General features: G+C 33.6%; 1 protein-coding gene across 3 annotated transcripts; it reads right to left on the bottom strand.

Annotated features, from left to right (window-relative positions):
• Positions 1-1,791: 1,791 nt before the first annotated feature.
• Positions 1,792-11,003, bottom strand: LOC107912640 (chitin elicitor receptor kinase 1). 3 transcript variants are annotated; one of them, XM_016840914.2, is made up of 13 exons: positions 10,213-11,003; positions 9,603-9,636; positions 9,485-9,489; positions 9,216-9,374; positions 8,610-8,800; positions 7,148-7,237; positions 6,514-6,607; positions 6,282-6,433; positions 6,102-6,193; positions 4,110-4,248; positions 3,789-3,887; positions 3,511-3,696; positions 1,792-2,412 (listed from the first exon to the last, which is right to left on the bottom strand). In XM_016840914.2, exons 1-12 carry the CDS (start codon positions 10,853-10,855, stop codon positions 3,532-3,534), a joined length of 1,863 nt encoding a protein of 620 aa, XP_016696403.2. In that variant the 5' UTR covers positions 10,856-11,003; the 3' UTR covers positions 1,792-2,412; positions 3,511-3,531. The 3 variants fall into 3 exon arrangements, with proteins under 3 accessions (XP_016696403.2, XP_016696404.2, XP_016696402.2); XM_016840915.2 differs by having other exon boundaries at positions 1,887-2,405; XM_016840913.2 differs by lacking the exon at positions 1,792-2,412 and having other exon boundaries at positions 3,225-3,696.
• Positions 11,004-11,314: the final 311 nt, after the last annotated feature.

The following is an 11,314-nucleotide window of genomic DNA, read 5'->3' as shown; positions in this document are numbered from 1 at the left end:
AGCAAATAGGGTGTCTTGGTAGGTTTGGTAATTTACCTAATTTTCATTAAATAATTCAAGCCGATTCTAATTTTTTTGTGTATTAATTGGAAAACTTTTTCTGTTTTACTTAAAGCAAGCTTAGGGTTGTCTTTATTTTTCATATGCATTTTGACTAATTTTTATAAAATTTTGGAGTGGTATTTCTTTTATGGCAGAATCTAACTTTCACAGTAGATAGGAACCATACTTGAGGGCAAGCATGGGCTAAGTAGGGGAAATTTGATAACACTCTAGAATAACGTATTTTTATGTATTAATTATGTATTTATTCTAAGTATGATCCTGCTAATTTAAGCTATTTATGATCTTTTATCTCATAGGGACTAAATTTGAGGCAAAAGTAAAATTAAGGGCCAAAAGCGTGAATTTAGGGATAAAATGGGCCAATGTGCGACACAAGAAAAAGTTGGTGCCAAAAGTGCAAGCATGGAGGACACAATGGTTGAAATGCAAAAAGAAGAGATTTTATTCTATTAAACTCTATTTTAATTATATTAGGATAATTAATATTGAGTTAATTATTAATGATTATTTTTAGAATTTTATTTTATTTATCTTGATTTATCTTCAATTAAATGTATTTATCTTTTAGGAATTTAAGTAGGATTAGACTATCTCCCCTAGCACTATAAATAGGGGGTAAAGTGACTCAAAAGAGATCCATCTTTTATTTTTTCTGTAAACACTCTCTCTAAAAGTCTAGGCTTTTATTCTTCTCATATTTTTTTTCAATAAAATCTCCATTTTTATTTTATTTATTTTCTTTTCCACCACAACCATGAGCCACTAAATCTATCTAGCCAAAGGTTGTCAAAAATCCCCAAAAGGATTCACGAGGCTTAGAATCCGTACTTAGCCTTCTTAACGAGTATTCATCGTTTCTCCACACTACGGGGCTGACGCTTCCGTCCATATCCCTTAAGAAGTAAGCTTTTCAATGTATGCAAAGGCGGCCACTTTGTATGTTTTGAAAAGGTAGCACAGTCAGTTTGTTAGCTTACTGCGTCAAAGGTTAGCGAGCCCAAGAGACAAAATGGCGTGGGATTTGCCATTGAGAAGTGTTGATCTAGCATAAGACGATCCCACAGAAGCGATTGTTGGCTAGAGTCAGGTTCCGCCAAATCGTAAGTCTAAATCCTTGGAGCTGGTGGTCGTAGGTGTCCTCTTCCACTATAACTGGCTTATTTGATTTGGGAAGAATCATCTAAAAGCCGAGGATTGAACCCAATGCGGAACAAGACAACTGGAGGCTGGAATCTCCCATAAGAATTTCCTTTCTCTCAACTCTATTTTTAATTCCTCAAATTTTTTATTCAATATTCTTAATTCTATTTTTTTATTTTTCGTTTCCAATTCCAAACCTTTAATTCTGCTATTTTTTATTTTTTTTCAGGAATGTAGGTTTTCTTGGGCAAGATTCTGCCTGGGATTTCACGGAATAAGATATTGTGCAAATCCAGTCCCTGAGGATTTGACTCTACTTTCCTTTTACTATTCTTTTTCATTATTTATTAGGGATAGAATATTTTTGGTGCTTTCAACGACCGCATCAGCAACAAAATTCGAAATATCATAACTTAATTTAATGAATTTAACAATTATTGTTTGGTGATAACTGAAGTTTTAATATTTAAAAAGTACAAGAACTAAACATAACTAAAGTAAAGTATAGAAATTAAAAAAATTCTTTTATAAAGTGTAGAGAGTAATAGCATAATTTAACCAAATATAAACACTTTTTTTTGAAAGGTAAATTCATTAATTTATTCAATTAATGGAACCATACAATTCAGAGAAAAATTATCAAACACTCGTATCGTGAAAGACAAGCTCCATCAACACAACAAAGGCTTTAGCCTAAGTATCAATAGAACATTATGACACGTTAACAATTGACTTTGTCATAACTCAAGTACTACATATCTGGAGTGATTGCAAGCGCTTAATACGATAAGGAAATCAATCCCGCGTGGTCCAAAGTGGCAAGCAAAAAATCGACAAAAGAATCGAGCATTCACCAAACTAGAGAGGACAACAACAAAATCTCCCTAAAATCACTTGTAAAATTAAGATTACATGCATAAGCAAGACCAAGAAAAGTGCTACAATAGCAGACAAAAGCTTCTAAAGCTGAAGATTTATTAAACAATGATAAAACAAAAAACATACCACATATATCCAAATCGACACGTGAAATCATTTTTTATTCTAAAATACTTTTAGAAACATGTTAAAAAGTTGACGAAGAGTCACCCACTTTTCGGAAAAAACTACTGGTGGCCAGTGGAGTTTTAGCTGACGACAGACATCGTTATTTGTCCATCACAACTTGCGAAGACAGCAAAGATACCCACAAAATATATCTGCGAACTAAAAAAAACCATATGTAGTGAATGAGAAAAAGAAAGAAGAAAAGGGTTGATGGTAATGAATGAGAAGAAGAAGAAGAAAAAAGTTGATGAGAGAGAAAAAAGGCAGGTGATAGCCAACTTGGAGGCTGACACTGTCATTGAGCAAAGCAAAAGATGAAATGTTATTTATTTCTATTTGTATTTATTTATGAAAAAAAAACGTATAAAGGAGTAGTAATAAAAGGAAAAAGGAAAAAAAAAGGGAAGTACGAAAGATAAAAGGATGTTTTAGTAAGATGTTGGCACATAATTAACATCTAATTGAAAATTCATTAGAGTGATTATTTGAAATGTTATTTATAATTTAAAGATTGAATTAAAATATTTTGAAATTTGAATATAAATATAATCTAGATTCCTGATTTAGAGACTTTGGATGGAATTAACCATAAAACTTATGTTTTTTTTATATATTTTTTAAGTAACAATTAGGATCATATTAATTTTATTTATTTATTTTTAAATATCAAATTAATTTGGTCCAAATTAAAAAAAAAAGAACAGTTATTTGACCAGTTACTAGTCCTTCTAACCTAAGCTCCTTATAAAGTATAAAATCCTTGGAAGTGAGAATGCTGAATTATATTTGATAAAAACCCAAACGGATACATAAATTGAAATCTTAATTAACATTAAATAAAGGGCTCAAAATGAACAACCCAATTCTCCTCCCCTAAAAAAATGTTATTCTAATCCACTTTATATTCAACATATGCAATACATCTTGAAAATCACATTAATAAGGAAATTTTTTAAGATGACAAAAAAGTATAAATAAAAAATTTATGATTATAATTGAGATTTTATCAATTCAACAAGGATAAGTGTCTTTTTATAATTGAGATTTTATCAATTCAACAAGGATAAGTGTCTTTTTCTAAAACATTTTACTATACCCTTATAATACACTTTTATCTTATATATACTAAAAACAAATGGCATCATTAGAATATCTTGCAAAAATAGATCTCAATTTTAGTGTGAAATGCCAAGAAGTAAATCTCGGTGTTTCCATTAGGAAAAGAGCTGTAATTCACAGCAACAAAGGTCTTACTACCATTCATTCCTGTTCGCTGATCTATCGTCCAGACATAAGGTTGACAACAGCTTGATTTTCGTAGAAAGTACCAACATCCCAATCCTCTGTTGTGGACGAAAGAGTCATTAGGGCAACCACTATTGACCTCATACTTGGTCGTAGTTGAGGGTTTTCTTGGGTGCAAGCTTTGGCAAGCTGAGCCATCTGCAATATAAAAACAGCCACCTTTGTTTTGTCATATCAAAATCGTGAAAGAAAATCCACATGCATATAATTTCCCCAGGAACTGCTCTCACCTTGAATACAGAGTCAAGTGGGTAATTATCTCCAAGCGTCGGATCAATAAGTTTGCACAGCCCTGCTTTAGGATCAGGCTCATCAAGACCATCCTCGAACTGCACAAGGAGACAAGGAGAAAATATTAACCAGGGTCTCCATTTATTAAAATTGATTTCCTAAAAGAATTACTCAAGATATGCGTATAGCATCTTAATGTTTAATGTTTTTTGCTCAAATCACATTCCAATTGTAACCAAAAAAAAAAAGTACCTTTGGAATTTAGCTCATCTGTCACCACTATTCATTAATTGGAATAAAGGGATTTAAACGATACTAACCAGAGCAACCAGACCCTTCGATTCAGCAAGGGAGCTATTTGCTTTGACAATAGCTTCTTTAGCAGAAATCAGTTCATACAGCACAACCCCAAAGGCAAATACATCTATTTTAGGAGAAACATCACCATATTGAGCGTATCTGCAGACAAAATGGATAAAGTTAGTCCATTTTTTAAAACACCAACCTTAAAGAAAGATGGCAAACTCCTTGGTGGCATACCCGCTTCTTAGGAAGCAAACAAGGCTTTAATTAAGAAAGTTTTTTCTTGTTTTTTCTAGAGCTTCTTTACTACCAAATTTTTAGATTTTATCCCATATGTAATAAATATGAACTGGACAACCTAGGGGTTAAAAAATAGTAATTGGTTCGTTTCCATAATAAAGAAGAGAATTAGTGTTTTCTGTCAATAGCATCTGGCTTTAGAAAGCATGATAATTGAAAGCTAATTCATGTCTATAATGCTGCAGAACTATGTTCTACATCCTCCCCCTTTTTTGTTGTACAACCTCACTACCAATTGTTAATGGGTGTCTGTTTTTTTTTTTTTTCGGCCAAGTGGGTGTTTGTGTCTTCTAAGTTGATTCACAATCATTTAAACCATTTTTGGATTCCCCTTTTACGGTTTTTTTATAAAAATAATATTAAAAAATTAATTAATTACAAAAATAAAGTGAGAGAACAAATTAATTACGAAAAATGGAATATTTGTTATAATAATTTTGGATGCTGCTTGACATATTAGCGACATCAATGAAATAAAAAAATTTGACAAGAAAAAAAAAAGTAGAAAAAGTAAAAAAAAATATTGTTTTAATTGGCGGCACCCTTGATTTAAAAAAAATTGTTTCTTTTTTAACAACCTCATTATATGTATTGATAATATCTGCTCTTTTTTGACACAATGCCTAGAACTACTACTAATAACCCCGCCTCAATCTATAGATAAGAGGTTAATGCGCTTCAGCATACTCAAACCCATGTCCTCCTAAATTTAGGATAATGTTTATATCAATCAAGTTAAGACTCAATCGGCAAAACAAAAAGAAGAAGTTGTTAAGGTATTAAAATGCATGGAAAAACCATTAAGGCATTAAATGATGGAAAAAAGCTATTGTCTTGGAGCCACAAACTAATTTTTTTTTTCACTTTTTCATTTTTTCTTTTGCTATCAGAATTTTTTTAAAAATTTACCGGTGCCGTTAATATATCATACGGCACCACAATTTTTTTTCTTTTTTTTTTCTGTCAAATTTTTTAAAAAAATTCACGGTACCGACAATTTATTAGGCAACACTCAAAACTACAGTAGCAAACATCTATTTTTGTAATGAATTAATTCTTTAATATTATTTTTATAAAAAAAAACAGAATTGAAATACGAGTCATACATAACATAAGTTAAAGACCAACTTAGAAAATCAAACCTAGCCGAAGTAATTCTATAGGTTTCGGTTCCTATGCCTACTTCTGTTTGATTTAATTTAGAAGATTATGAATTACAATATCCAAGCCAAATATTATGCAAACTATCTGAAGCTCCTCCAGTCGCAAATTCATTGACTAGAGGCAATTTACAAAATATTTGGTCTCTAACAGCAGTTGCTGCTAAGTTGCTAACATTAAACTAGATACGAAGGTAGACATATCATGCAGCTTAGTAATTTGTATAAGGGATCATTAGCCTCTATGGTCATAAACCTACTGGATAGGAGAGTCTAGCCAGTTGTTGAACTTATGGCCTGTCCTTAACAACAATAGCTAGTAACTTACAAATTACTTCAAATTAATTAGAACAATTTTGTGGAAAACGAAGATACCAACGTAGACACACCAAATCAGCTAATATTTTGTATAAAGGATCATTGGCCTATAAACCTACTGAGGAGGAGACAATTAGTCTAGCCAGTTGTTGAACTTATGGCTGGTCCTAAACAACAGCAGCTAACGAGTTACAAATTACTTGGAATTAATAAGAACAAAATTTATCTTACTCTGGTGGCATGTATCCAAATGTCCCAACAAGACGTGTGGGTAGGGATGAATTTCCAACTTCTGTCAGTTTTGTTAATCCAAAATCTGCAACCTGCATTGATGTTAAAAATTGATTAAAGTGCAATTATAACAAGAAGCTTTCAAACAGTCGACCTGATGAGAGATCAGGAATGAATAACCTTTGCACGGAACTTTTTGTCTATCAATATATTAGCTGATTTAATGTCCCGATGAATGTAAACAGGGACAGTATGCTCATGAATATATTCAAGACCTCTGGCTGAGTCGAGGGCAATTTGCACTCGAGTAGACCAAGGAAGTGGCTCCCTGCCTGGAAATAAACAACAGAATCCCATTAGTGCTGCTCTGAATCAATTGCATTTGGGATAGTTTCTGCGTAAGAAACCTCACCTGAGCCTCGCAAATGCTGACTTAGATTGCCATTCTCAATGTATTCGTACACTAGGAAAAGAGAGCCTTCAACACAGTATCCAATTAAACGCACCTGTATTGGACAAACACATTAATATTCACTTTGAAGATAAATAACCAAAATAGGAATTATAGAAGGTCATAGATGAAAGAGGATGTTTATAAAGGAAGAAAAACTTATAAATGAAAAAAGGGATGGCCAATGAATTCCACTATAATGATTGAAAAGTTAAACAACTTAATTACTTGTGCATTGTCACGACTGCAAAGATATGTATAGTAGACTCAGTGAGAATATAATTCTGCATGATACCATAAACTCCATCCAATTATCTGTATTAAGTTTCTTAACATTAAGGAAAATAAGAGTTAGGGCAAATAATGCATGAAAAACTGTGCCATATGTGGATATAGACAACTCCTCTGACTCATTGAACTACAGAGAACAAAAATCTGGCCCTCGGCTTAAGGCCTATGGGCCGCACCTAGAATATTAAGAAAATGTTTTCTAGACTCAGATAAAAATAACATTTAAGAAATGTTTTCTAGTTAATGAAAAACAATTATTCAAAGATATCTGCCTTCGAAGCATGAGAAAAAGAAAGTACATTACCAGGTTCAGGTGGTGAACATGTGTCAAAACCTTCAATTCAGCTAGAAATTCTTTGGTTGCCTGCATATCCATCTTCTTGATTGCAGCTTCCTGCACAATAATTAATAAAGAGATGTGACATATGGAATCAACACAAGATGGCAATGATTCATTGATGCAGGGATATTAACTGTAAAAAACACAAAGTAATCTACCAATTCAGAAAAATGTTGGAACATTTTCAATATATAGTGTTTCAAGAATTGCAAATGAAAAGTTATAAGTAACCAAAAGTTATGTCTCTTGATTATTAACCAAAAGTTGTCACTATTTATAATGATTAGTTATGTCTCTTAAATTCAAAAGTTATGTCACTTGATTATTAACAAATAGTCATACTTATTCAGGTAGATATCTATTAAATAATTATATTTATTGTTAAAAGATATGACTATCCATTTAGATAGTTGTATTCCTAAAGAGATATGAGAACTTTTAGAAATAGGAGCCAAATTCCATTTACCTTACACATCTTAAAAACACATCAAAAGTTTTTTTCTATTCCCCCACCATCTTTTATATTCTTAGATTATTCTATAGAAAATTATGGCAAAATTTCTTTATAGATAGAAATTGATATCCTTGTTTCGCTCTGCTTAGTGCTAAGTGGAATGTTTCCGTCACTGCAAAATGTAGACAATCATTGGGTTTCATTGTATCCTCAAAGTTCATTTGCCAGTAACTCTTTAAAGAAAGTGGCACCGATATACGCCTTGAAACCTTCATTAATTTCTCATAAGTTTATTTTATCCCCAAACCAACAAAAAATACTTGCCTGCATATGTATTTTTATTGTATTTCTTAAATGTAAGAAGTGGCAAAATTGTGCTTCCTAATATAGGACACATCACATTCATGCATCTTTCACGTGCATTCCTCGTTAGTTTAGATGCTCAACTCTAGCAATCAGGCTTGAGCTCTATATCCAACCATCCACATAAAGTACATTACAAAATCTTGGACAGAAATGCAAGCAAATTAAAGATGCAAATGAACATCCACCAAACTGTGGTATTCTGAATTCTCATCCTCTTAAACTCTAATATGTGGCTAGAAAAAGGTTTTTCTTTCCCTCAACAATATTAGCAAGAAACCCAAGTGATCTCTTCTCCAATCTACAATTTTTCTCTCTATATGACAGTTCTGGTGGGCAACCTAGTTATTTTAAAGTAACATGCCAAACTTTGAGACCCAAGTGATCTCTTCTCCAATCTACAATTTTTCTCTCTATATGACAGTTCTGGTGGGCAACCTAGTTATTTTAAAGTAACATGCCAAACTTTGAGACAGTCCCTAAAGCTTAGTCCATATTCAATAAGTACAAGACAGCTAACGATTACTTACTTAACGTGAACAGAAGCACCCAACAGATATTTTTTTTCTATAATTTAATAATAAAAACAAAAGATACACAACTACAAACCTCGCCTCTCAGATTTGCATAGTAAACAGCCCCAAAACCACCTTCACCAATCTTTTTAGCCATACTGAAATTATCAGTCGCCAGGGCAAGTTCTTCATAAGAGAACTCAACTGATTTGTCAACGGAAATGCCAGTAAGGCCTGGAGAAGCAGCAACAGCCGGAGTTGATTCCGCTGCTTTACTTCCAAAAGCTAAACAGTTCCCAACAACAAAAGAAAGATAGAGAAGAAAAAAAAGCAGGGACCAATCAGCAATTGAGATTAACGTAATCAAGATTTACTAGCAAAGTACAGTGTGATTTTGTTTTTGTAACTAACAAATAGATAATCCCAATCTCTCAGCAAGAATTTAAGGTGCAAATTCTTGAATAGAGAACTATTGGGGATTAGAAATAAGACCAAGCATGTTCTTTTGCTCTACATTCTGGAATGAAGGGCCGTATATCTAGCGGGTTTGCTAATTCATCACCTATGTTTTCAGGGATTCAACTGGCAGCACAGTATAAAACACTTGTGAAAAAAATAAATTTGTGAAATAATCTTTAGTTGGCCAAAATCTCACAATTACATTTAAAAGGAAAAGGGGAAAGAGAAGCAGCAGGGTTACCATTTCCAACTTGAGCTAATAAATCTTGGGAGTCTGTCGAGGATAATGTTTCTCCCTTTACCTTCTTTCGGAAAAATCCAATATATACACCAATTCCCAGCAACAGCAATACCACTATGGCTGCTATAGAGATCCCAACAATAACTCCACCCGAATTTCCTGATTATGTAAAAACAACATATAAGCTCAAAGTATAAAAGGTTTCCGGTCATTCAGAATCCCAATGTCATAATCATCACAAAAGCAACGTGCACGGAATGCAAAATCACCTGCGCTGCAAAACAGAAAGAACGAATAAACTGATTCAGAAAATGTAAGGATTCAAAGTTGAAACAAATGATAATAATACAACAAACTATTTTTAAAGTTTAAAGCTGCGTTAGCTACCTTGATTGGATGGGTGGAAAATTACCATTCGCATCTGTACAAGAAAAAGAAATTCCTTCAGTGAGGTGAATTTACATTCATTCATGACAGTCGGCGTAAGAAAGCATAATGCCTTGCCCTAGGTGTTTAAAATCAACAAGTTAACTATATTGTAGAACTCCAGTGGCCGTGGGTAATCTGAAAGAACAAACTAGTTTGCAATATTCTCAGGCATAAATGTTCCCAAAAATCGATCTGAATGATTATTGGACACGGAGCATGCTGAGCAAAATGAAGATGCTTGTAATTGTTGATGACAGTGAAAACAACTCATCTTTTAGAAAACGCAATGAACGCCCCATCACTTTATACAGTAGCACAACAATCATGGCTTTCAGCTAAACTTTCCGTTTGATCAACCCCACTCCTATAGAGTGAATCCTTCCCCCCCCCCCCAACAACAAAAAGCCTTTTTATTTCCTAAATAAAAATATAGTTGCCTATAAACACAAAATCAATCAAAAATGCTAATGAGAGCAAATCTGCTCCGTATGGACAATAAAATCCTACAACAAAATTATTCCATTTTCACTTACCTATAAATTAAACAAAAAATGTTAAAAGAAATCACCTCTTCCCGGGATAAATACCAGACCAGCCCCTGAGCTGAAATTCACCCCGGGGTTGTATCTCTGCACCAACCCCGACAAATCCGATGACAGATTCGCCTGAGTCAAGACATAACTCAAATTCTCCCCCGGTCGGAGCGGATATGTAACAAACAGCCCGTAATCCTTCGAAATAGTAGCGTCACCGCACGAACAATTAACCACCACCCTAACCGTCCCAGTATCGGGTATATTCGTCGGCGGATAGGTATTGAACGGCTGCAACCAATTGACCGTCGTCAAATTCGAGTAGTATTCTGTGGCGATCTTGTCGTAAGTGTCGTGTGACCTAACTCTGTAGCTGAACTCGTGGGCGGGTAATGAGCCGTTGATGCAATCGCAAGGGAAAGGAACATTGAGTCTAGTACCACTGTCGACGCTGTCTTTGTTGGCAACTTGTTTGTTGTAACTGAGGATTGAGTCGAAATTTAACGTGGAGGAAGGAACAAGGGTCGAATTAAAAAGCTCGGATATGAAGGTCAAGTTTGAGTTTGGCGGAACGTAGTAGGATGCTAAGGCCGTGCAGCTTCTGGTGCATCTTGATTCTACTGAAATGGAGAAAGTTAAGATAAAAAACAACGGAATTGGGAATAATTTAAGTAACATTTTGGAATGTGAAATCCGTACGTTGGGATTTTGGGGGTTTTAATAATCCAAGTCAAGGAAGAGGTTGGATGATATTTCAGAGCTGAGACCGTTGAGCTTAGTCGTTGGAAAAGAAACAGTAGTATAACAAAAGTGATGATGACGTGGCAAATCATTATTGGGAGTCATTTTGACTCTTTTTCTTTTCATTGTATTGATTGTCGTATTGCATTCGCTTGTGTCGTACCAAGCGGTTCACATAATGATATAATCACTAGATATATTATAGACATGATAAAAAGAATTTTAAGAAATTATAAATACTATTTCTCAAATAAATACTATGCAAATACAATACTAGATTTTGGCTAATTTACATATTATGCAGCTTTTTTACACCAATATTATAAAATAAAAAATTAAATTCGAAAATAATGTGTATGTGCAATTATATACGAAAATAGGACGCTTGAGGGGTGA

This window comes from Gossypium hirsutum, chromosome D11, assembly GCF_007990345.1.
Source record: "Gossypium hirsutum isolate 1008001.06 chromosome D11, Gossypium_hirsutum_v2.1, whole genome shotgun sequence".
Lineage (NCBI taxonomy): Eukaryota > Viridiplantae > Streptophyta > Magnoliopsida > Malvales > Malvaceae > Gossypium > Gossypium hirsutum.
This window is presented reverse-complemented; position numbering and strand designations above follow the sequence as displayed.

Bases quoted from the DNA above. Each gene is read 5' to 3' on its own strand.
- LOC107912640 (XM_016840914.2), bottom strand. From the start codon at position 10,855: ATGTTACTTAAATTATTCCCAATTCCGTTGTTTTTTATCTTAACTTTC. The intron at 9,637-10,212 runs GTGATTTCTTTT...TTTCTTGTACAG, and splicing joins GGTATTTATCCCGGGAAGAG to ATGCGAATGGTAATTTTCCA. The intron at 3,888-4,109 runs GTTAGTATCGTT...CTCCTTGTGCAG, and splicing joins CGAAGGGTCTGGTTGCTCTG to TTCGAGGATGGTCTTGATGA.